General features: G+C 35.7%; 2 protein-coding genes and 1 pseudogene across 3 annotated transcripts; 1 reads left to right on the top strand and 2 right to left on the bottom strand.

Annotated features, from left to right (window-relative positions):
* Positions 1–626: 626 nt before the first annotated feature.
* LOC114287778 (uncharacterized) lies at positions 627–13,755 on the bottom strand. Of its 2 annotated transcripts, XR_014366463.1 has the most exons (10): positions 13,208–13,755; positions 4,303–4,553; positions 3,978–4,181; positions 3,809–3,898; positions 3,499–3,603; positions 3,024–3,425; positions 2,863–2,943; positions 2,729–2,783; positions 1,793–1,847; positions 627–925 (listed from the first exon to the last, which is right to left on the bottom strand). XR_014366463.1 is itself a non-coding variant. In XM_082924878.1 (9 exons), the coding sequence occupies exons 3-8, from the start codon at positions 4,155–4,157 to the stop codon at positions 2,733–2,735; spliced, it is 909 nt and encodes a 302-aa protein (XP_082781004.1). In that variant the 5' UTR covers positions 4,158–4,181; positions 4,303–4,553; positions 13,208–13,755; the 3' UTR covers positions 627–925; positions 2,729–2,732. The 2 variants fall into 2 exon arrangements, 1 of the variants encoding a protein (XP_082781004.1); XM_082924878.1 differs by lacking the exon at positions 1,793–1,847.
* On the bottom strand, positions 7,235–10,335 carry LOC145824632 (uncharacterized). The gene is made up of 2 exons (XM_082924877.1): positions 7,919–10,335; positions 7,235–7,834 (listed from the first exon to the last, which is right to left on the bottom strand). Exons 1-2 carry the CDS (start codon positions 10,195–10,197, stop codon positions 7,543–7,545), a joined length of 2,571 nt encoding a protein of 856 aa, XP_082781003.1. The 5' UTR covers positions 10,198–10,335; the 3' UTR covers positions 7,235–7,542.
* Positions 13,756–21,962: 8,207 nt separating the features above from the next.
* LOC145823753 (BTB/POZ domain-containing protein At2g24240 pseudogene) lies at positions 21,963–25,019 on the top strand (annotated as a pseudogene).
* Positions 25,020–26,338: the final 1,319 nt, after the last annotated feature.

The raw sequence follows: 26,338 nt of genomic DNA, 5'->3' as shown, positions 1-26,338 counted from the left end.
AGTGGCGTTTAGTACCAAACGTCGAAGCTGCGGCCGTCGCTGTATCTTTGCGACGTTTTAAAAACGCCGTGATATTAGTATAGGAGGCGTTTTAATAAACGCCGCCAAATGTCCCACTATACACTTGCTGATGTCACCAACAATATTTAGCGACGTTGTTGAAACGCCGTGGTATCTGTTTTCAAAAAATATTGGCAGTTTAGAAGGCGTTTGTAGAAACGCCGTCATATCCCCTTTTTTTTTTTTTGTTGAAAATTGTACTAATTTTTATTTGATTGAATTAAAAAAATACCTGTAGTAATACTGACATATAAAATATTAACTCTCATTCAAATAACAAAAATGAAACATTAATTCAGTTTCTTATTCAATTAATATCCAACTTCCATTCAAATACCTGTAATAAATATAAAATAACTAACATATAAAATAATAACTCCCATTAAAATAATAAATGAAGCATAAAATAATCCCTTGACAAAAAAGAAAAAGCTCAAAAACGGTTTTAGCATTATAAACCAAACAATGAGTTTGGTCCATTTACATCCGAACTTCCAATACAATGCTATCATGGATACAATAGTAGGTAACACCAAGTATAGAAGAGTTTTCAGATAAACACCCAGTTTCTTAAGACTTGGCTTTCATTTCTTGGAAGATGGTTTAATAAACTTCAGAATAATAATCCAAGCATCTGCAATGTATAGTCTATAATGGAAAGTACACGGATATTACTCCAGATTTGAACTACATATATAGTAAATGATAACAGGAAAAAAGTAACATGTTGACAAATTGTGTCTAGTGGGCAAAATAACCTCTGGCAGCTGTATTCAATTCTGTTATACAGAGATTTCCCATCTAAATTGTCAATCAATGGTTTTGCAAGTAATCAAAACTCAGGCTGCTGACAGTAGTAAGGGGCCTGCATGACAGTCAAATTAATTGGAATTCATTAGATTTAGATACAGAAGTTGCACGAGGAAACAACGAGGAAACAGGTGGAATAGAATTTAACTTCCATATACAAGATATGAAATTACTGATATAGAATTTAAAATTTGAACTCATAATACACCATTTGAATATATCAATCCTCTATTTATTTTCTGGATCAATTTCTTGGTATCCAGTTCTAATACTTAGACTTTCCCTAACTGGGATGTAGAGTTTGATTTATTAAAATAAAAGTAAAACATAATAGAATGGTTATTCTTTGTTCTTTTATAAAATAATTATTCTCTTAAAAAGGTAAATAATTATTTTAAATTCTAGGTTTGTAGTGTGATTGCTCCAGTAAACAAAACTAGCTTGGGGCAACTCATCCCAGACAAGATCACTAATGTGTCAGTAATACAATATAGTAAGAGAACCTATGTCAACATTAGTGTGTCCTTTGGCATAGACCCCCACAAACTTCCACTTGGCCATATGATAAGCATTTATACCATTTGGTTCATGCTCTGCCCCTGACTTGACTTCATTCAATCCTAATTCTCACACATTCCACCTTCCCCAAATTAGAGCTGTCAAACTGAGTTAAATAGTGGATTCTTTAAACTCAATTTAAAAACCTAACAAACATTTTGAACCAATCTCAAATAAGTACAACTGAACATGATTCCAACACAGAGGAAGTTGGTTTGTTTGCATGCCTGCCCCAAATAAATAAAAATCAACATTAAAAATTATTCAACATTCTATCCAAACCAGGCCTTTTCTGTTACAGCAGGGCAGGTAGAGCAGGGGCAGGTGGGGAAGGCAAAAGGCAAAAAAGAGAAAAGATGCTGACCAAAAAGTATGTGGAGGCAAAAAGTGACATCACGCAAGCTGGCTCTTGTCCAAATCTGACAAGTGAACATCAACCTAATTTTCAGATTGCAAAGTTAATCCAGTAATTGCAAAAACACCACACAAGCTAACAATAGTCATCTCATTAAAATTGTTCAATAACATTTCACAAAAATGGCTGTTTGACTTTTGTGGTTCCCATTTTACCCATCAACCACACATTGGGTTTTATTAGTAGTTAGGGGCTGTTTAGGATTGGAGCTTCTGCTCAAGCACTAAGAGAATCTTTGCACCCGATATTGAGGCAAAAACTGGTATACTGTTCGATGGTTTGGTGTCATTTTTTGTTTTGTCGCCACAACCTCTTCTTTTTTCCTACAAATAGGATGGGGAAAAAAAATGGAGAAAGAAAAATAAAGGGCAAGATAAAAGAAAAGAAAATAGAAAACTTGGCTTCTTCTAGACTTTATTATTAGTCAGTGTTTTCTAGTTACTCTTGGTGTCTAATAACTGTTACATGAACTACAGGAACTTTGGGAAGAAAACTTGAGTATGTTTCTCAACTAATTGTACCCACATAATTTATCTAGTTCTTTATAGCATTGAGTATGTTTTCCACCTAGGAAAATTTAGTATATAATTATCTAGCAAATTGAGGACTACATAGATAAACTAAGATGCAATAAGTACCATGTTTGCTAATGTGTGTTGGACATTCTCACAACACCGTTTCTTTTTCTTAGACACTTTCCAAACACAATGTAGGAGAAGAAGAATAAACCATACTTGTGAAAACCACTTGATACTTAAAAACAATGTATATGATTTATGAATAACATCATTCTCAACTCAAAAAAGCATTTGCCTAACATGGCTTTAACACTATTGATTTATGAATATTATTATCAGCTTAAACTAGTGATGTTAGTACTTTTACCTTGTTAGTTCTTCTTCTTCTTCTTCTTCTTCTTCTCTTTCTTTGAAAGGTGAACCTATATTTAATCATAACAAGTATTTTAATTAATAAGATATTGTATTGTCAAAAAAAACTTTGATTAAATGATTGCTCACCTCTTGGGATGAAAATGCATGAGATTGTTGTTGATGTGACATTGGCCGTACAGCGGGATGACTACTAAGTGAATCAACAACCTATCATTCAATAAGAGGCTTAAGTTGTATAGTAGCTCTGGGCAATTTAAACTAATAACTAGTAAAAATAATGAAAATACCTGCTGCCTATGTAATGGGTTCGAGGGTGCAACAGCTGGTGCAACGGGCACGCCCGCAGCTTGCAATTGAGATTCCAAAATCTCAATTCGTGACTGAAAATCTGCGCGTATAGCTTGAATTTGTTTCTCCATTACGTCATTCATCTTCGACTCTAACTGCATTTGATACCGTTGAAGTTGCTCTTCAACTTGTTCTTGAACTCGAGTTTGGAAGATATGATTCTGCTCTTGTGACTGCCTATATCTACCTCCAAAAACATCGGTGGGGGATGGTCCCAATCCAAACGTCCGAACACGACCAGGTCGCTCCGGCCCCATAACTTGTGTGAAAATCTGTTCATTTAATGCAGCAGGGTCCGAAGAAGATCCCTCCATGTGCTCCGTTAGCTCATTCATTTGAGTCTGCAATTTTGAATTCAATAATTAGCATCCAATATAAATCATATTAAAAGTCTAATAAAGTAGTATCACATACCATAACTTCATTAACTGAATCACTATTGGAAGTACCATCTTTCATGTATGCGGCCATCCACACCTGTGGCCGACTAGCAGGAACCCCATTGTTTTTCTTTGTCTCCTGTAAATAAAAGATAGATAAAACAAAACATGTAAGACAAAGATGAGAAGATGAATTTTAAAGATAATAAATTTCAATCTTCAATCTTATACATACTAAACTTAATTTAGTTTAGTTATAAGTTGAGCTAGCTAAGTTATAAGTTGTTTAACTTAAAAACTTAACAAATTTCAAAATATGTCCAAGATGTAATGTCTAATTATACCTCCACTCGAACTATTGAGAAAGGCTTTCGGCCTGTTCGATGATGCAGTGTCTTCTTCTTCCGAATTTTTCTATTCTTCTTACTTGATTTCTGTTAAATATGAAATTCATTTGAGATATTATCAAAAATTATCATATATAAACATTTTTTCACATAAATAAAATTGTACCGATGCACTCTGAGTGCCCCAGTGGTAGACCAAGGCCCGCCACTGATCCTCATGTACTCTATCCGGTCGATGAGCCAACCTTTCTGCATCATTCTTGAAGGGTGTGTATCCCATATTTTTCACACGACTTTTCCAATCTCTCCATTTCTTCCCAAATGAAGTCATTATTGTTCTCTTCATGGAATCATCTGCATTCGTATGAGCCTGCATTACAATTATACACACTTGTAATATGCAATGTCAACTACACTTGTAATATGCATTTCATATGGAATCCAATTGTAATATGCATTTCAACTTATTTCATATTAAATATCTGGATTACCTTTATCTCCCTCCATATGTTATCTTTATTTTGCTGTGGGACATAATGCCAAGTCGTAAAAGTGAGTGGTGCAAGACTCCCATCTCGTGCCAGAACGCCCAAATGTGAAGCAAGGGGTGTGTATCCTTCAACTACTTGATTCAACTCATTTGAAACAAGTTTTAAAATGCCATCATCTGAAGTACCCCATTGACCATGTACATATGTGGGACCCCTTGTCTGCTTTTGTGTGGCTTGACTTGAGCTAGGACCTATAAAAAAACAGCAAGAAAATGTAAATTATCAATCTGATAAATATCATTGTAAATTATCAATCTGATAAATTATCAATCTGATAAATATCATTGAGCTACCCAGCATTGTTGATTGTCAAGCATCCTCATGGGAGAATGAGAAAATATTGTGGGGCTATTCTGAGGACTAGAATTTGGGAGCAAAATCAACCCCCCAAGAAGCAACCCCCAAATGAGGCCCTTAGAGTAAGTGGGTATTTGCTGTTGAAATCATAAAAGGGGTGAAAGTTATAAAAACACAAAGGACAACAGTCATGTATTTCCACTTCAGATATAGCTGCTCTCCATGTGTGTGACATTTATGCCAAGTGAGAGACCCACCCCCCATCAGCCCATCAAATGCCTACGCCAATTGTCATGTGTGTATGTATGTTGTAAGAAACGCAGTCCCTAAAACTTGATTTCATGAGAATCTAACAAACATATATAGATCCTCATTCTGCCATCTGAGAGTGGCGTGAGGTAGCTAGGTTAATTTTATAACCTTAAGAATGGGGGAGTATAATGGGGCATGAAGAGTAAAACCAGTTCCCACCCCAATTCCTTATCAAGGCAAGAAAAACCGGTCTGGGGCAGAGAGAAATTGCCATCCCTTTCTTTGAGAAAAAATAGAACCCCAACCAAAGGAAACACCAACTTTTGCTCTTTAAGCCATCCAATCTCCTACTTCATTCGCATGGCTATAAAACTAAAATGGAGAGTTGATAGCTTAAATCTTTAAATTTCTGTTGGATACTTGTACTAGAACACTGCAGAATATGCAACAAGGTAATAAAGAAAACAAACCCTTTTCCACTCCCATCTCAAGATTCTCTACTGTTACCTGACGAGCAATCAAATGGTCCCTCCAATGGGCACAAAAACATGTCTGTCAGTATCATCATATTAAATCTTTGGATCATACAGCACACAGACCGATATCAAAATTGTAATGATGATGCATGTTCCAGACCAACAATGACAAAGAAAGCGGAGCCTACGTGTCACACAGTAATCTTATTCTATCAAGCAATGGTTGATAACAGTAAGTAGGCATTGAAAAGGCAATCAGTTGTAAGATCCTGCAATCAGTTGTAAGATCCTTCAATCTTCAAGAGAATTCTGTCTTTAGAATTTCTCATTAACCATTTGTGACATAATCAAAATTGCAGTTTCTTCAATTCTCATTACTTGTTTTGAACCACAGAATGATGCCTGAAAGTGATTGTTGAAGCTGAGAAACAAACAAGTTGTCCAGTGGAAAGAGTTCACTATATTTGCGCATCCCCACTCCAGGAGAATGATGGAAGGTGCTGTAAGGTAATGGAGACAAAGCTGATTAACTAAGATTGGTGTTGCAAGGTAATGGAGACAGCTGATTAACTAAGATTGCACACTTCATTCTCACTGAGAGAGAGAGAGAGAAAATAGAGCAAGCCTTATAGTTTTGTAAATTGAAGAATATCCATACAGCATTATTTCAAATTAGCAAACATTATTTTTAGATCTTTAGAGAAAACAAGCACAATTAAAAATATCTATACATACCAGCTGAAATTGAGCCATGTGATGTACTACCGCTACGTGATGTGGTAGGAAGACTGCCTGGTGGATGCCATGATGCCGGTGGATCGGGTATGACTCTCATCTTAAGTGTGGCATGAGTCTCATCTGAACTAGAACTATTAGAGCTTGATTGCTCACTCTCACTAGAAGAACTCTCGGAGCTAGAACTCATAAATAATCTATAAAGAAACTTCAAACATAAAAGTAAGGACATGATAATCTATAAAGAAACTGCATTCAAAACAGAATAAGAGTACATGAAAGGTAAAAATGGCCATTTAAAGAAAACTACAAAGGTATAAAAGCAAAGATTTTATTAACATGAATATCCGTACAGAAAACACAAATGTAAAAGTGAATATGCAACCAATTACAATATCATATCATTTCTTCGTCATCTTCAAATGGTGCCTCTGTCGATGCATCAAGAGATCCAATAGTTTCATCAACAGTTGTTCCATCAAAACCTTGCCTAACCCAATCCATGTCCTCCTCACAAGTGAAGGAAGCTACATCTAACTCTTGATCACCAAATCCTTCCACTTCGTTGTGATGTAGTCCTTCATCAATAGTTGGTTGTTCTCCACACACCTCATACAAGTCTCTAGGTTTCATCTTGAGTACAACATTCCAATCTTCATCAACAGAATCATTAACATAAAAGACTTGTTGTGCTTGAGATGCTAGGATGAATGGCTCATCACTGTCCTGTTTCTTCGCATATAACAAGTGATTGAAATTAACAAGTGTAAAACCAAAATCATCCCGCTTGAGTCCCTTATTGTTGTCAATCCAGTTGCACATGAATAACATGTATCTATGGTCATGTGAGTAATACAATTCAATAATATCTGTCACATATCCATAGTACACTACATCACCTTCCACTGGATTAATGTCTTTCGCACTTGCATAGCTAGAAGTCTTTGCCTTCACCATAACCCCACTATTCTGAGTTTTTCTTCTCAACTCACGACTCCTAGTATGATACCTAGTACCATTAATTATATACCCATTAAATCTAGTGGCCTTTTGGCTAGGTCCCAAAGCCAAAATTTTGATCTCATCTGACAACGCTACATTTTCAGTAGCTAACAGCTCCGCAACCTATTTTTAAAAGAAAGTTATCGATATTAAACATCAATTAACAACTTCAAAAATATAGAAACACGTGTATACAAACATATAAAAGACTTGTTGTGCTTGACATGCACTTACATGAGAATTGAACCATTTGGGAAACTCATCATTGTGACGACGATCCACATCATAATCTCTGAGACGACGATGTGACCGCTTAATAAATTCACGATGTTCCCTACACAATTAAACTACTTGTAAAATGCAAGATAATTATAGTTGGTATAAATACATTCACGATGAGACAAAGGTTGTGTCTATCTTACTCTCGATATGGGACAACCGCAGCAATGTTAAATAACACATACCGATGAGCCTGTACCCATGTTGTGTTATCAAGCACAAACCCTTTTCCTTTTCCTAAAGCCCGCCCCATTAATATCTCAGGATTGTCGCTAACATCACAATTCCTTAACGGTCGATGCAATTTCGACTCAACATCATGCAAGTACCTTGAGCAAAATATCATACATTCTTCGACTAAGTATCCCTGTGCAATTGAACCTTCAGGATGACTTCGATTACGCATGTATGATTTAAGCGTCATAAGGTACCTATAATCAAAAAGATGCATACATGACTTCCAAGTATTAACAAACAAATATATACAAAATGGACATTAGAGTAGAATTACACACCTTTCTACAAAGTACATCCATCGATATTGCACCGGACCGGCAATCTTTGCTTCCTCAGCTAGGTGAATGGGTAAGTGCTCCATTATATCGAAAAATGATGGAGGAAAAATTCTCTCAAGATGGCAAAGTGTAACAGCAATTTGGGATTGAAGACGATTTAGACCATCCACCTCTAGGGTTTTGAAACACAACTGCCTGAAGAAATTGCTTAACTCAATTAATGGTTCAACCACTTTCTTCGGTAACAAATTTCTCACTGCTATTGGAAGTATTTGTTGCATGAGTATATGATTATCATGACTTTTCAGTCCAGATATGCTACGCTGTTTGAGGTTAACCCGACGAGAGATATTAGATGCGTAACCATCTGGAACTTTGATATTCTTTAGAAGTGTGCAGAATAGACTTTTCTCTCTATTGTTCATGGCAAAACATGCAGGAGGCAAATAATACTTGTTCCCAACCCTTTTCTGAGGATGTAGTGCCTTTCGAATTCCCATATCTTGCAAATCTCGGCGAGTATTTAAATTGTCCTTCCCTTTCCCATCAACATTTAATATCGTCCACAATACATTATCACACACGTTCTTTTCAATGTGCATCACATCAAGATTGTGGCGAATCAAATTATGCTTCCAATATGGCAACTCGAAGAAAATACTCTTCTTCTTCCAATTATGACCTGAGTCCTCATTTTCCTCCTTTTCTTTCCCCTTTCGATTCCGTTTGCTAGATTGTTGACGCTTAGAATTCAATTTGAACTTAGGGCCTAGTTGTTGTAGCACATTAGCCCCTGATAACCGAGTTGGACATGGTTCGAATTCACGAGTGCCATCAAAAGACGCACTAGCTTTCCGAAATTTGTGACCCTCATTCAACCAGCGACGATGCCCCATGTAACATAATTTCCTTCCGTTCTTCAAATATCGAGAACGAGTATGTGTATTACAACAAGGACAAGCTAAAGCGCCTTTCGTGCTCCATCCAGACAAAATTGCATAGGCAGGAAAATCATTTATAGTCCACAATAACACAGCATGCATTCGGAACATCTGATTAGTTTCCGCATCATACGTGTCAACACCGTTTTCCCACAATTCTTTCAATTCATCCACTACAAGGCGTAAGTAGACGTCAATGTTATTTCCAGGTGAAGAAGGACCATCGATGAGCAATGTCATCATCATATGAGGCTGCTTCATGCACAACCATGGTGGCAAATTGTATGGCATCATAATAACTGGCCAACTGCTATGAGAGACATTCATTGCCTTGAATGGATTGAATCCATCCGCTGCTAAACCCAGTCTGACATTGCGAGGCTCACTCGCAAACTTGGGATACAAATTATCAAAATTTTTCCAGACTGGAGAGTCAGCGGGATGTCTCATTTTGCCGTCATCAATTCGGCCCTCTGCATGCCATCTCATTAAAGAAGATGTTTTGGATGACATAAACAATCTTTGCAGCCTTGGAATCAATGGAAAGTATCTAACAATCTTCTGTGGAATTCTTTGTTGCTTCTTCTTAACATCATTCTCCTCCCCCTCAAACTGTTTGTATCTAGGCATATGACACACTATGCAATCATCCATACTAGCTGTTTCCTTCCAATATAGTGAACAATCCCTTGGGCATGCATGTACCTTATGATAATCGAGGCCCAAGTCCCTAAGGAGTTTCCTAGTTGCATAAAATGACTTTGGCAAAGTTTCACCCTTTGGGAACGAATCCTTCAAAAGCTCAAGCAACATCGTGAAAGACTTGTCACTCCATCCACTAAGGCACTTGATGTGCAATAACCGAACAATAAATGAGAGCGTTGAAAACTTCTGACACTCAGGATACAACTCTCTTTCGGCCTCTTTCAATAAATTGAAGAATTTTTCGGTTTTCTCATCTGGACCTTGTTGAATACCAGAACTTGCTGCCTCATGAATAAAGCTTGGTGGAGGAAGTCCAAATCCTTCATATAGCATTTCATAAGTTTCATCACCATCGTTCAACTCAGTTTGCCCGACATTCACATTGTGTGGCACAGGCGACGACAAATTCTCCCCATGAAAAATCCAACTGATGTAACTTGGAAGAAACCCATTGATCATTAAATGTTCCCCTAACTGGCCTTTCTCCACCAATTTGACATTACGACACCGTTTACATGGGCATGTGACTTCATTCAACAATGGCTTATTTTCGCATGCAAATTTAATAAATTCCTTAACCCCTTGTATATATTCCGGGTGCAACCTATGCTGATTTATCCAACTTTTATCCATCTGACTCTGTCTTACACTACAAATGTCACTGCCAAATCAACAAAGTTCAAAATTACCGTTCCATTTTAATTAATCTTAACCTCAATTCAGTACCTTATAATGCATGCGACATGACATTATTCACCTCTAACTGGTCTCTAATATGTTGGTTCATCTTACTTTCCCATTCAGGAATGCACGGTCTATATTGTAAAAAGCAGTTCATACCGCTCTGTTCATCTCTAACGAAATTTCGGCAGCATCTCCCCATGGTTCTCCAAATACACGACATAGACTAGGTGTACTGCTACACCTTGTCTAGTATGCACTCGGAGAACACGAGGAGTTGCTACACGAAATCTCTACGAGATGGACTATAAGCAGTAGAACTACTAATTACAATACAGACTTGTGCTCCTGAACTGTCCAAACTGGACAATCCAAGAAGAGCTTCATCAAAGATGACTAGGTATCTCTAATGAAGATTCTTGGACGGGTCTAAGGCTATTTATGCATGCATGCACCATTAATGATTGCATCCCGGTGGTGCAATCTAAATTAGTACTATCAAGCATACTAGAAGCATATCTAGTATGAAGCATATTAATGAAGAAACCAAAAGTTTCTACAATGCTCTTGATCGATTATGATAGATTCAAGAAATACATTGCTCTCTCAAATCCATCAATAATATAATAATTTTGGCAGGAACTCATGGATGTGGGAAGTTCAAACCCACTACCCAAACCAATAAGTGTACCAAAGCTCGAATACTTCTGATGATGATGATGATTCAAAAAATACCAAAGAGCAGCCACCATATGAGGAATCACATTCACAATCACAATCATATTAGTTGAGGAATCAGAATCACAATCACAATCACAATCACAATCATAGTTATCCACGTTAATAACTAGAATCACAAAAATATAAGACTCATGTGAGAAGATTGTCTAGCTCTCTGATTAATATAAGACTCATGTGAGAAGATTGTCTAGCACTCGAGTCAAAAGGGTTTATAATTAGTAGAAATAAAACTGAATATATGGAATGTAAAGAAATAATGGAGCTGCACCTTATGGGGACTTGCACTCGAGCTTGCATCACCTTCTTTGTTTGCTTGTCTACTAAAAACATATAAGGTTAAAAGGAAAAAGTTCCCTAAATTGACAATGAGGTGTAATTCTTCTACGTAGTTCATTTAATTAAACTTTGAATTGAGTCAAATAAAATGAAACATGAATATTGAATAGATGTATATACAATTGCCTGGTTTTCATGCTATTGATGTGTGTTTAAAAAGGAACATTAAAAATCTATTATAGTCACAGCTCAGTGCAGCTATCAAATAATTTAGTTGTTAGACTCCAATGTGATTTTTTTATCTATTTGGACTATTATCAGTATACATGCACATATTAGCTATATGGTTGTTAACTTTTGAACAACCTTTGGATATATTATTTTCTGCATCACTTTTTTTTTTTAAAACTTATTTAGGATGCTTTACTTTCCAGCCTACCTCGCCTATCAGATCTGAAATTGAAGTTAAGCTTGGGGGTACTCAGTGCAACATCATAATGAGCAGACTAAAGCCATGGATGCACCTGCAGTCCTCAAAAAAGAAGAAAATGGTGCTTCAAGATGGAAATTCTAACCCTGAAAGGCTGCGGTCAACCGAATCCAAAGCCATCATGTGGACTTGTACAGTTTCAGCGCCAGAGATGACTATTGTGCTTTATAGTCTTAGCGGTTCAGATGGAAATTCTAACCCTGAAAGGCTGCGGTCAACCTTTAACTAGTACGTATGTGGAAGGCTCTATTTCAGATCCCATATCTCAGAGATTGAAAATAAGTAATTAATAGTTCTCTAGCTAATGGTAGCTCAATTTTTCACTGCCAAAATGTAAACTTCCGTGCAGGCAGCAGTAGCTCCTGCCTCCAATATTCCAATGTACTGATTTTTTGTTGCATGCTGATGGATTCAGACTTGCTGCTATCAGAAAATGAAAATTCTGATTGATTATCGCTTATAATGAATACTCTGGGATCAAGATAAACTTTTTCTCATCCTACTTACTCACAGACATTGGGCCTGTTCAGTAAGCTGTAAATTAAAAAGCATAAGTTAAAAACACATCTCTCCCTCCCAATAATCATATTTTTTCAACTTATTTAAGTTATTTTTACTTCTTGTAAGCAAAAATTGTGCCAAACATTTTGACACATAATTTCAAAAAAAAAAATAAAAAATTGCTATAAGTAGCTCCATAACCTGAACAAAATAGCCTTGTCTGTGAGAATTATAAAAATTGATCATTAAACTGTAGCAATGTTTAATATATAGCAAAAGTTGATCATATTGAATCCATAATTCAAGATAACTACAACAAACAGTGCATGGCAATGCCACTGGACAGAAGCCATGTACAGTTTACAGTGTCAAATATCGACAACTCTGCCAACAGATGCTGCTCTGATTCACAATATTTTATGTACAACAACAATGGGGGGAACAAGAGAATGAAAACAGGAAGAACATAAAACAAAGTTTTAAGCTTTTATGGAAATTAATTAAGTCGAGCCAAGACACAACTTGACAGGCGGAAATACATCCTAATTTTGTTTCACTGATAATTTATTTAGTAACATGATCACCTCAATGTACTGATTTTTTGTTGCATGCTGATGGATTCAGACTTGCTGCTATCAGAAAATGAAAATTCTGATTGATTATCGCTTATAATGAATACTCTGAGATTTCTTATTATAAATTTTCTTATAAATTCTGATTGATTATCCCTTTCCAGAAGTTTTATATCATCATTTCCCCGACTCTGCTTATTACAAAATTGTCATTGCTACTGGTATTATTTAACATTGCTATTCATATATTTGGTAGTATTATATCATCACAATAGAATTGACTAAAAAAAGTAATGAAATAACTAGTGCCTGATGCCAATACAGTAATTCTTCATTTTTCCCAAAGATCACAAATAGAGCGAGACAGAGAGAGAGAGAGTACCGATTGCAGTTCAGAAACAAAGTAGACTATTCAATGGAGGTTGAAATGCGAGTAATCGAGGGGACGACAGAGTTCAGATCTGAATCTTCGAAATCGCAGGCATGGAGCTTCGAAATCGCGTCGATGGAGCTTCGATCCGAATCTTCAATGGAGCTTCGAAATCGCTTCGATGGAGCTTCGCTCTGAATCTTTGATGGAGCTTAGCGAGGGTTGAGAGAGAGGCTCTGATTCAAAATAAGGGTTGAGAAAGAGAGAGAGAGAGAGAGGCTCTGATTCAAAATAAGGGTTGAGAAATGCTCTGATTCAAAATAAGGGTTGAGAGGCCCGTGTTCTTTTTCAACCAAAAAAAAAAAGAAAAAAAAGAAAAACAGTGGCGCGTGTGGCTACCGCATTCGGAGGCGTTTTTAAACGCCTCCCATTCTAAAACGGTGTCGTTTTGTGTAATAGAATACGTGGCGTTTTATAAAACGCCGTTAAATAATAAAAACAGTGACGTTCACAGAACCGTCGTTAAAAAAACGCCACCAAATCCACTTTTTCCTGTAGTGCGAGTGGCAAATAAATGTTGATAGATTCAACGAAAATGATGTAAAGTTGAGGAGAAAATGCCTTTTCACAATCCCAAACAACAAGAAGCACATAACCAACAACCACGACAACAACCGAATAATATTGCAGAAACACACAGCACCCACGGCCACTACCACTACAACAATCTAAAAGGAAACCCACTCACAAACAATAATAAAAAAGAACAGATCAGAACTCAACCTCTCTCGCAACAAATCTGTTTCGATCGTCGATCAACCTCATCAAAATATAAAACTATTGCTAATGCCTTGCTAGATGAGGTGCAAAAGGTCTAGATCGAACTAGAGGAGGAAGTGAGAGAAAGAAATACCTGCTCAACAAATGTAAGAAAGATCAAAAACAGGGGTGAGAGGAAAAAAATTGAGGGAGGTTGAATTGACACCCCCTCTACCCTTGGAAGACAATAGTCGAAAAGGGATGATGAAAATAACAGATTATAAATCTGGCCAGAGTCTCACCACACATATGTCGTAACATTGGCCGGTAGAGGTCACTTATGATAACATACAAACACTACTAAAAAAATAATATTCATTTAGTACATATTAATGTGTGATTGGAAGAAAAAAAATAAGGTAAGTATTTAACTTTTGGTATAGTGTATAAAATGGTTGTCCAAATATTTGAATCCACTAACACTATGTTTGGAAATTTAGAATTTTAGTAAAAAAAATTAATATAAAAACAATTTTATTTGTTTTGTTTTTTTTTTACATATTTTTATATATATAATTATTAAAAAATCATTCTCAATTGGAACAATATATTAAATGGTTGTATTGTTGTACATTTTAACCTTTGGGAGTATAGTCTATTTCCTTTTGATAGGTCTCTTACACTCCAAATATTAGAAGGAATTTTTACGGGCCAGTCCTATTTTCAAGGGTTATTACCCAACAGGTCCTTAATGAAGAATCTTTTGCTTATAGGTCCTGAACATTTTTTGTTTACTTCATTTTTGCCCTCATGTTTTATATCCAGATCTGTGAAATGAAAGATGAAAAAAAAAAGAAGCTATGTCTCTACACATTCCTCCATCAATGACCGTTACCATCTTTACCATTGCCGACCACCGCCGCCTCCACTGTCGTCATTGTCGGCGACCTCAACCGGTATCTTCTTTCACTTTCACCGTTGCTTCCACCTCCACCGACGTCTTTGCCTTCACCTCCACCGTCGTTGCCGACCACTGCCGCCTCCACCTCCATAGTCGTCGCCTCCACCTCTAGATCTAGGATCTAGCCTCTTTGCCGCCGGGTCTTCTCTCTCTCTCTCTCTCTCTCTCTCTCTTTGTGTGTATATTGAGGGAAGATCCTAGTAATAAATCTATTTAAACCAGTGATAAATTTGTTTAAACTAGTGATAAATCAGTGACAAATTTGTTTAAACCAGTGATAAGTTTATTTTTGTGAATTTATCAGTGTTTAAACCAGTGATAAGTTTGTTTTTGTGAATTTATCACTGTTTAAATAAGTTTGTTTTTGTGAATTTATCACTATTTCAATAAGTTTGTTTTTATGAATTTATCACTAAAATTTTTGAGTTACAGTGTTGAGTGTAGGAGTAAAAGTAGAAAACACTGTTTGAACCAGTGATAAATTTATCACTATTGATTTTTTTGTAAATTAGTGAGTGTGTATGTATATGTGTATGAAATTTATCATTGATAAGATTTTTTCAGTGATAAATTTATCACTCCTAAATTATTGTGAATTAGTAAGTGTGTGGATGTGGTTTTGTGAATTAATGAGTGAGTGTGTATGTATGTGAGTATGAGAGAACAAAAAGAACAATATATAAGAAACAAAAGAAAGACAACATACAGGGGAGAGCTCATAATCACACCACATGGGTAAAATTGAAAACGGAAATAAGACAGGACTTGGCTGGTATTAATTTACTTTTATGGGACTGGCTGGTAACTCCCCCATATTAAAATTACTTGATGACAAAATACATTGTCTTATTCCTTTTGACCCAATAGTACATATGATTGATAGAACGAATCTTTCAAACTTAAGTGAATTGTACCCAGTGTCAAAAATGTAGATTTAAATACTTGTGTGAGTATGCAACTTACCGTTATATGATTGAATAGTCCTACTATATAGCACCACTTAAGGGTGACATCTGGGGTCTCGGCTCTTGAGGCTTCGTTTGATTAGAAAGAAAATTTGATAGAAAGTGAAAGTAAAAGAAAATAAATAGAAAAGAAAATATATTTTCTTGCAAACATTTGACTAAGATTGAAAATTTTGTAAGAAAAAGATAGAAAATTTTAAAAGTTTAGATATAGATAACTCACACATTCGCTGATTTGGCATCACTTACAAAAGTAAAAAAGTCACTAAAAAAGAAAAAAAGTTCATACGGTTTACCTTGTTTGAGCGGAAAAAATAAAAAATAAAAAAATAAGACAAGTTGACTTAGATGCACGGAAAGCAGCAATGTGGCTCAGTGGGGTGCAAAAAGAAATTAAAAAAAAAAAAAATAGTGCAGCTCAGTGCAATGACGTGGCACAATGTAAGCCACGACTTCAGAAATAAGTACAAGTTGACTGACATGCATGGAAAGCAACTCTCAAATAAGAAGGGTAGCAATGCAATTTTGCTATTTGGTACAATATTTTAATATATATTTTTCGTAAAAAGTCAAAAAATTATCTCAAACATACATATTTTTTTCCTCTATTTTTTTAGTAAAAAAGTCAAAAAGTGCATTTATATAGATCATCCCAAACAACCTCAATTTTATTGTGTTGTGTTTTTTTTTTAAGAAATAAAAATTAGTTGCAATGCTAATATGGGTTGTACAAAAAAATTAATTTTCTTATACTTTCCCCTATTTTCAAGCTAAACAAACTTGTAAAAGTTAATTTTTTTCTCTTTCTTTTACTTTTTACCAATTTCTTTGGGTGAATATTTTTTACCAATTTTATTCTAAACAAACCGAGCTTTAGGGTCTAACCCAAAGATCACCTCTATGTGGTTAGGCGTTTTATTCCTTTTGTACTGACCTATTCCTTGCTAGTATGTAGCACTCTGTGAATTAAAAACAAAAAAAAATTTAAAAAAATTACTCGTTAAATTCTTTTATACGGAGTTTAAAAAAAGAAATTTGAAATTCATTGAAAGACAACTTTGTCAAATGGTATGTAAATCATGTTAGAAAAAATTTTAAAAAAAAAAAATCCATTGTTAAATAGGGAGTGTTTTTTCATTGGGTTTTTTTTTGGTTCTTTATTGAACTTTTTATGAAAAAATTCAAAAACAATTTACACTTTTAAATTGTACTCAACTAGATGAACTAAAAAAGTAATAAATAAATAATTTAAGAAAATTCTTCAAAGATAAAAAAAAAAAAACAAAATCCAAGGCACATTCGATTTTTGTTGTTGTTGTAGTTGTTGTTTTTTTTTTTTTTTTTTTGGTATTTGGTAAACTTTTTAAAAGAAATTTAAGTCCATGTCTGGTTTGTGTTTCAAAAAAAAAAAAAAATTAAGAAATTTGTTTGAAAAAGTATAAACTAATTTGATAAAAAAATATTAAAAATATAATTTCAAATTTTTTAAATTATTTTTGACCTCTCAAAAGATAAAATTATATAAAAAAGTTACATATTTTTTATTTTTTTGTTTCTTTCAACAAATTCATTTTTTGTTTTTTAGCAAAAAAATTTTTTTAATAAAATTTAAAAAATCAAACCAAACATGGCATACTTTTTCTTACCTTTTTAAAATTATTCTTCACTAGACCAACTAGAAAAGTTATAAAAAAAATAAAAATAAATAAATAATTAAAACAAATTTAAAAATATCACTAAAAAGAAAAAAAAAATTAAAATACGTATATAACTTTTTTAACTAATGCCAAACGAAACCTAAATAAATTGCAACCAAATGGCTAGAATGTTTGGTAAAACATTTAATGAATTCATATAAAACATTTGGTAAAACATTTGATAGATTATTAAAATAAGTATATTTAATGAATAAATGTTTAAAATAAGTATATTTACCAAACATTCTAACCATTTGCTTTACCAAAATAAATGTTTTACCAAAATCCTTTAATAAAATAAGTATATTTAATGAATTCTTAACAAGTGCCTACGACGCTTGATAACAAAAACCAATTTTAAAAGTCGGGGCTAATTGTATTTTCTAATTTATCCTTTTATTTTTATTTAATTCTACCGAAATTAAGAAGATCCCCCAATAATTGTGAACGCTTTTTGGTGAGAAACCGTATAAGGAAACACAGATGAAGTGTTTGAAACAGGAATTCAAAAAGATAGTAAAATTTAGAAGGAATTAGCTTCTCTATCATACTTGAGGACATTGTTTGATTGTTGTGGGTTTTGATTCAGGCCCATCTTAATAATCTAAACCATTCAATCTGTAAAACTCATCGAGTATATCATCTTTGCAAAAAAATCAAGTTGATTGGATATCGATAAACATTTTATTAGATCACATTTCCGGCAATGGCATAATTTTCAAAATAAATTGTGATAGAAATGTGATCTGATCAAGTAGCTATCAATATCCGATCACCATAATTTTTTGCATGGGTGATGTACTCGATGGGATCTACACATTCAACGGTTTGGATGATCGAGATTGGCCTGAATTAGAGCCCAAAATAGCCCAACACTATCCTTCAGTCCAATAACGGATTGAAGAGGAGCCAACTAACCTAATCAAATGAAGTGTTTAGGCTTGATACAAGAATTCGAAAGGACAAACTAAAATATATCAATTCAATGCCTAGCCTATTTTCAATCCCATATGGGTCTACCCAATTTTTTTCTTATGTCAACAATGGCAATTCACATTCCCATCTGGGTCTACCCAATTTTTTTCTTGTTTCAACAATGGTAATTCACAAAAAGACTAAAATTCAATGTTGGTGGCAAAATATTCGAGACCACAACCACCACCCTCACCAACGGTGGCTGTAATTCCTTCTTCGCAGCCATGTTTGACAACATTTGGAACATCCAAACCCATAATTATGTTGCTAATGATGATGGTGATTACTTCATTGATTGAAACCCATATTGTTTCGTAGTACTCCTCGACCTCCTCAGAACAAGGGAGCTCTATATCCCTTCCAACATCCTTGAAAATCTCTTTCACAGAGAAGCCCTGTTCTACGGCCTCCTCGACAACATTTGTGTTGGGGATCCGAGATCCCACCCAAGTTCCAAAAATCATACAAAGCAGAAAAACAACACACACACCCAAAGGAGAAACAATATTTAACATGATTCGACTCAACGCCTATGTCCACAGCAAAGTAACCGGAGATTCATTATAAATAGAGATTATAAAGAGATTACAATGGAGGATGAGGGAATCCACATCTTCACTCTACTCTCACTAGGCTCCCCTCTCACATACTCTCTTTGCCTCACTCTCTCATGATAGTCACACGCCTCCCTCTCTCACATAGAAGGAGACTCAACTCACTCACACAGAACTCTCTCAACAGTTTTCCATCCTCAAACTGAGTTCATTCCTCAACTTCTCTATTTATACACCAAAGAAAAAGAAGGCTGGCCGACATTATCCCGTAAATCACTCCAAATTTGTTGTACCAAATCCAACACCTCTAACAACTGTCTGTGTCATTCCTAACTTCTTCATCCAAACTCGAACTTGGTTTTACATGAGTAGAAAAGAAAGAAGACCACCCCTCACATGGGGTGATATCCAACGAATCACTCTCTCAACCTATGTGAGGTGAGCCGCAGCAAAAACTACTGCTAATCCTGTCACGCCCAAAATCCAACATAGTTTGCGTCTCCTCACTGAGACGCCTGCAACCCCTACAAGTAGCAATAATACACTGGGGAAAATACATAGATATAAGAGGATGAGGGAATCTTACATCCTCAACTCAAGTCACACCACTCATTGATTCTCTTTTAGAGAGCCTTTGCTCATATCTCCTACAAATCTCTTCCACGCTTCTTTGTCTCGGATGTTTTCACCTGCAATGCTTGAACTTGCGTAACCAAGATATCTGGCACTCCCTAATTGGATGCCCTGCACCCCCTGCTTGGGATGTCCATTGCCATGCGTCGCCTTGCATAGCCAACACTGGAGCAAAATAAAACACCCTTCATGTTCCAAACAACGCACTTTACCCGGTCAATTTCCTCTGTCTTCTTTGCTCGGAGTTTTTACCAGTGAACTTTCAACAACTTGTTGCTGCATACTCTTCTCGCAGCTCTATACGATACTCTAACGTACTATTACACCGTTGCACGTCTGCATTTATGCTCTTGCATTTAGTAAGCTTCTTTACAACTATTGTTTTACACGTCTACATACTACTAGTAGTACTCGTATTCTGTTTGACAATAGCTCCAATTGTCACAACATTCCCTTGAGCCTGTACTGGTTGCCAAATCATCTGTCCGTCGATGAAGTGGACTTCCTCTCTAATTAAACCAGATCTTCCGATCGATTCTGAGATAATCATCTACAATCCTCTAACCGCCCACGACCAATCATGATATCCCTTGATCCGCCACTTGATCAAGCCTGATCTCCTTTGATCTATCTCTCGATCTGCATATGGTTGTCCAATCCGATCATAATCTACCTATTCTAACATCTTCAATGAATTTGCAACGTTCCACAACATCAGATAACTTTCCTCCGACTATTACAAATGACAAACTCCCATGTTTTGGAAATCTTCAAAAAACCCTTCAGAATCTCACAATTTTGACCTAGCGGTTGCGTCTGGAACGGTTGGTTCAGCTAGAACCAACCTTCGCTGGACTTTCGGGGCCCTCACTGAAAAACTTCTCGAAAGTTGGGTCACACCACAAATTTCTAAAAATTTGGAACTCTCTGCAATTTCCAGAAACTCAGGGAATATTCCATTTATACAAAGGAATATTTCGTTCACCCGTCAGCCACCATCTACCTACGTCAACGCTAATGCCACCACTACGTCATCCTCCACTCAAAAATATTAATTTTTAGGGCGCAACAGGGGGGCTTTGAACCCCTGACCAAATACAAACTACAGCACCTTATCCACTCAGCCAAACACATACCTTGTATTTATTATCCCTCAAATAATATTTAAACACTTCGGCTTTGATGAAAGTTGCTCATCTTCACTCTTTAGATGATCGTGTGGTACGTGTCCAAGAGTGGTCCTCACTCGCTAATTTCAGAGGGCGCGTAAGCTCCACCCCAGTCTTCGTTTGGGCTCATTTTTCTGGGTCTGGACTCCTCTTTTCAAGACCTTCCTCCTGGTATGCATAAAACTCAATTTCGAGCAACTTGATTTCTAGGCCATTTCTAAAAAACACTATGTTTTCATCCACATCGCTAATCAATTTGTTTGGTTTTGGTTTCTAGAAAACACTTTTCAGAAAATTCAATTTTTTTTTTTATTTTCCGTATTTTTTTTTTTGTTTTCAATGAATTTTTTAAAATATTTTAAGCAATTTTTTTTAAAAAAAAAAAATTTGACACATTTAATATAAATACACTTAAAAAAGTATAATATTTGTGAAAAAAATAATCTTTAAAAAATTCACTAAACATGAAAAAAAAAAACGAAAATTAGTACATTTTTCATATTTTTGTGTATTTATTAATTTTTTAAAATATTTTTTTACAAATATTTTACTATTTAAATATATCTAAGTAAGGTGTATCTAAAAAAGTAAAAAAAAAAATACTTAAAATTTTAAAAATATTCATTAAAAAAATAAAAAATAAAAAATGAAAAATAAAAAATAAAAAACTCAATTTTCAGAAAACTGAATTCAGAAAATTGAAACCAAACACACTTAATTGTATTTTCTAATTTATCCTTTTATTTTTATTTTATTTTATTTTACTGAAATCAAGAAGAAGTTCAATTTGTGCCATAACTTGTCAATGTATAGTATGGGGTAATGATCCCTCAATAATTGTAAAGGCTTTTGGTGGAAACTGTATAAGGAAACGCAGATGAAGTATTTGAAACAGGTATTCAAAAAGACAGTAAAATTTAGAATCCCATATGGGGAAGCTAAGTGTTGAAGCTTGATACAAGAATTCGCAAGGATAAACTAAAATATATATTTAATGCCGAGCCTGTTTTCAAATTCCCATCTGGGTCTGCCCAATTTTTTTCTTGTTTTAACAATGGCAATTCACAATAACATACTAGTAAAATTCAACGTTGGTGGCAAAATATTCGAAACCACCACCTCCACCCTCGCCAACGCTGGCCATAATTCCTTCGTCGGGAAAATGTTCGACAAGAATTGGAACCTCCAAACATATAATTCTGCTGATGGTGATGGTAATTACTTCATCGATTGGAACCCAGATTGTTTCGCAGTACTCCTCGACCTCCTCAGAACAGGGGAGCTCTATATCCCCTCCAACATTCCCGAAAAAATCCTTCACAGAGAAGCCCTGTTCTACGGCCTCCTTGACAACGTCCGCTCTGCCAAATGGGGCCAATTCGATGGCAACAGACTCCCATTTTCACACTCCGTGACGGACCAAGCACCCGGCGATGGCACCGCCATTCGCGGTAGCCCTGACGGTGGCTGTTGTGTAGTGCATGATAGTATGGTACACGTCTATGATTGGATGCTTGAAGAACACCCACCAATCAATCTCGATTACCAGAGAGTTTACGACGTCGGTTGGGTCGATTTAGAGGACATCGTTGTCAGCGCTGGCGGTGGTGGGATGGGTCTATTCAGTGTAGCATCAGGGGAGCTCAGGCACATGTTCCAGGTCACTAATGAGGATCATCAAGTGAAGAGCTACACTGCTGGTGCTTTAAGTTTTAACTCAAGACTACAAGTTTTTTTCTAGTTGTAAAGGTAAGAACAACAATGAGTATGGGATTGGTGTTTGGGATCAATTAACTGGCAAGCAGATTGAGTTTTACTATGACCAATATGGGTGGTCACTTGGTGACGCAAACAGGCTGCAATGGTTACATGGTACCAATTGTTTGATGGTTGCTACTCTGTCACTTAGGAAGCAGAGCTCCTCTTTCAATAATTTGTTGGATTTTAGAGTTAAAAACATGATCGAGCTCTGGTCTCATTGGCCGAAAAATGAAGACGATGAAGATGATTATCCGACAACCCAGTGGCAGTTTAGAGATGCCATAGCTATGGAGGAGACTAATTCTATATGCCTAGTGAATGAATGTGGGGATTTTGGGTTCTTGGATTTGAGGAGTATTGACATGAGTGTGAGGTGGTGCTTAAACAACTCCACAGTGAAGTTCAAGATGAAGGAACCATGTTACCCAAAATTGGTATTTCATAACGGGCAGCTCTTCTTGTCTATGAATCATAGTATTTGAGTGTATTGTGGTCGAGGTTGGGTGCTGACATCCAGGCTTGGCAGAAGCAATGGATGTAAAATCCAAGTTTTGTGCATAATTATTTTTGGATAGATTAGTAATTAAATCAATTTATATGGGTCATTTATTAATATCAAATAATTAGTTATGAGATGGCATTATATTTTCTATTACTTAGATGGGTAATTTTGTAACTTTGAGAAATTAGGTTAATAAGCCCACTTGTTGTGGCTTTAGGTCTTGGGAAACAAACACAATAGAGGTTGGGAATTGCTCCATAGGCGGCAAGGGTTTGAGAAGGTAAAAGAAAAAAGAAGAAAAGAAAAAGAGAAGAGAGGTTCAAGTGAGGCTGCAATAGGGATTGGAGGCAGCACTTTGGGTGATTTTGGGACACCCATTGGTTGAGGTAAAATCTGTCTTTACTATTGATTATTACGTTTATGCTGAAGAATTAAACAATCAATGCATTAAGGGGATTTGGAAGATCTATAGGTGCCTACTTAGGTTTTGAGAATTGGGTGCAATGTGTAAGTGTAACTTTGGGTGGAAAATAAAAACAATGGAGTTTTGTATCATGGGCAAGGGTGTGTTTGGCTTTAAGTTGGGTTGAATGGTTTGATCACTTGGTTATTAAAGCAATGCATTAATCTAATATGGAGGGGTTTTTGTGGGTGTATGTAATACGTAAAAATATTAATTTATTTGAGGTTTTATTTATTAGGTTTGTGTGATTGAAGTGGTGGAGCTGGGTGTTTGGAGTTTGTGTTGGAATATTATTTCCAAGCGTTTGAGGTAAGTAACCCTCTATCACTGTTGGTTCATTTTTATTCCTTCTGAATCGTTTAAAATTATAAGTATTTATTTATAGCCTTCATGTTCTCTTAAAATAAAATATGGGTCACGTATAAAATAACATCGAATATTATTATGAAAATTATTTGAATCTTTTGTGAAACTATTCTAAAAATTGTACCAAATGTTTATTATGAAAATATCGAATTTTTATTTAAAAGTTATGTATTGTTTGAATTCTGAACATCACTCTAGTCTGACTATGATTTGGACCCTAGCCAATGGGGGTTATTTATTGGCACAGAAACTAGTTTCTTTTAGGGCTTTACTACCGGCCTATGTGTAGTTCTGGGCCTTGTCACGGGCTAAGTGACCGTAGTCACCAAGACTTGGGTTTTGTGAATCAAACCATTGAACCATCTGAATATCGAACCATCGATTTGAACAACGAATTACTTTGAATTATCTTGTTGGCTTTTCATTTAAAATGTATTGTACATTGTTTATTTTTTGCTATGAAACCATCTTACAAATAATTGTTCATTTATTGAACTGTAGAAAAAATTATATTTATTGGTTATCGATTTATTTATTTATTTTTTGTATACTTGATCCAGCTAGCAGTGATGGTTGGTTATTTACTGTATTGTCTAGCTTACCCTTATTTTATTTTATTTTTTTTTAGATTTTGACGAGTAGAGCTACGCGGGGTTTTTACTTGTGGGGGTGCTGAGAGTAGGACTATGATTTAAGTACTTGGATTATTATTTTGTTAGTGGATTATATTAGTGGACTTGGTGGACAATTTCATATGATAAGAATTATTTATTTTTATGGATTTTAGTATTATGATAATTAAGGATTTAATTTGAGTATTATACATTGTGGGTTATGTGATTGGACTCTTAGCCCTGCTTGCTCACTTAAATGAGTGTGCGGCGTTGTCACGAAACTTGAGGCGTGACAATGGAGGTTCAATCTGTGATTTTTCAGTTGGTGGTGATAGGCTTTTTGCTCTTCACTATGAGCAGAATATGTTTGATATATGGGAAAAGCCACAAAAGTCAATCTGCTAGTTGTTTGCTTAGGCTTTGTTTGGGAAGTGATGCTTTTAGTTTTCTCGCTATAATATGAGGTGAAAAAAAATTGAAATGTTTAGGAATGATTTTTGATTTTTTTTACCAAAAGAGAATGGGAAGGAACCTTTATGTTTTTTTTTTTTTTTTTTTTTGTAAACTTTTGTTAGTAACTTATTTTGACTAATTTAAGTAGGTTCTCAAACATACCTCAGTGGTGTTCTAGTTTGCAACTGGGTGTCTTTCATTTTGATCTAACTCGTTTTCAGTTTGTTTTTTAAAATTTGTAGAAGCTGAAGTTGCATATGATGCGTGCAACAGGTTAAAAGGTGTTTTTGTGTAGAATTATTATTTATTTATTTATTTTTTGACTCATTTGTGTGTTTGAATATTAAAAACAGTGCATAATTAATATAAAGAAATTCTCAAAAAAAGAAGCCCAACAAACATGGATCATGCTCAACATGTTGAAATGGAAATCTGGCTGATGGCGGGGGCAGGGCGGAGGCAAGTTAATTTTAGGAATATTTACACATGTTCTATAGCGATCCCGGGTTTACCCTTGTTGTACAGTGATCTGGACATGTGTCCGTGGATGTTGGTAGTTGTTTATTATCTTGTTTGCATCCTCTTTGCTTCATATTTGAGTTATAGGATGTGTTGGGCAGGTTTGTTACAGGTTGGTTGTGTTTGGGAGCCTAGTGTTGCTGCCCAGATTTTTGGACCTTCGCTCGAGCTAGGAGTTGGTCGCTCGAGCGAGCGTTGAGTTCGTGTCTGATGGATCGAGCCAGAGTGGATTCGCTCGAGCGAGCGATTGCGTCTGGTTCTGGACCTGAGAGTTGCATTTCTTGGCTCGAGCGGTCTGGTTTGTTCTTCGCTCGAGCGAGAAGTCCGTCGCTCGAGCGTGCTGGTTGCAGACCTGAGGGTTTGAATTGTTGGCTCGAGCGAGCATTATTTCGCTCAAGCGCACTTTTGAGTTTTTGGCTCGAGCGAGAACTTCTTTGCTCGAGCGAGAGTTTTCTGTGTCTGGTCGCTCGAGCGACAAAGGCTTCGCTCGAGCGAGAGTGTTTTATATCAGCGGACAGTAGCGTTTTTGAACATCACTTTTTCACTTTTTTTTTTTCTTTCAAACCCTTGATCCGAGACACTCTCTCTCTAAACTTACATTCTCTCTAAGAATTGATCTCCCTAGAGTGTGAATCTAGCCTAGAGCCTTTGTTAAAAAGATAGAGGGCGTTGAGAGCGTTGATTTAATCTGAAAAAGTTTGGATTTGGAGCACGTTGATCTTCGAGTCTTCATCTCCTTTTTGGCTCAAACT

Source organism: Camellia sinensis, chromosome 4, assembly GCF_055761805.1.
Source record: "Camellia sinensis isolate YWXY chromosome 4, ASM5576180v1, whole genome shotgun sequence".
NCBI classification, from domain to species: Eukaryota; Viridiplantae; Streptophyta; class Magnoliopsida; order Ericales; family Theaceae; genus Camellia; species Camellia sinensis.
Note: the sequence above shows the minus strand (reverse complement) of the source record. Positions and strands in the feature narration are given on the sequence as shown.

Bases quoted from the DNA above. Each gene is read 5' to 3' on its own strand.
- LOC114287778 (XM_082924878.1), bottom strand. From the start codon at position 4,157: ATGAAGAGAACAATAATGACTTCATTTGGGAAGAAATGGAGAGATTGG. The intron at 3,604-3,808 runs GTATAATTAGAC...TTTTATTTACAG, and splicing joins TCTCAATAGTTCGAGTGGAG to GAGACAAAGAAAAACAATGG. The intron at 3,426-3,498 runs GTATGTGATACT...TCAAAATTGCAG, and splicing joins ATTCAGTTAATGAAGTTATG to ACTCAAATGAATGAGCTAAC.
- LOC145824632 (XM_082924877.1), bottom strand. From the start codon at position 10,197: ATGGATAAAAGTTGGATAAATCAGCATAGGTTGCACCCGGAATATATA. The intron at 7,835-7,918 runs GTGTGTAATTCT...TTTTGATTATAG, and splicing joins TGGATGTACTTTGTAGAAAG to GTACCTTATGACGCTTAAAT.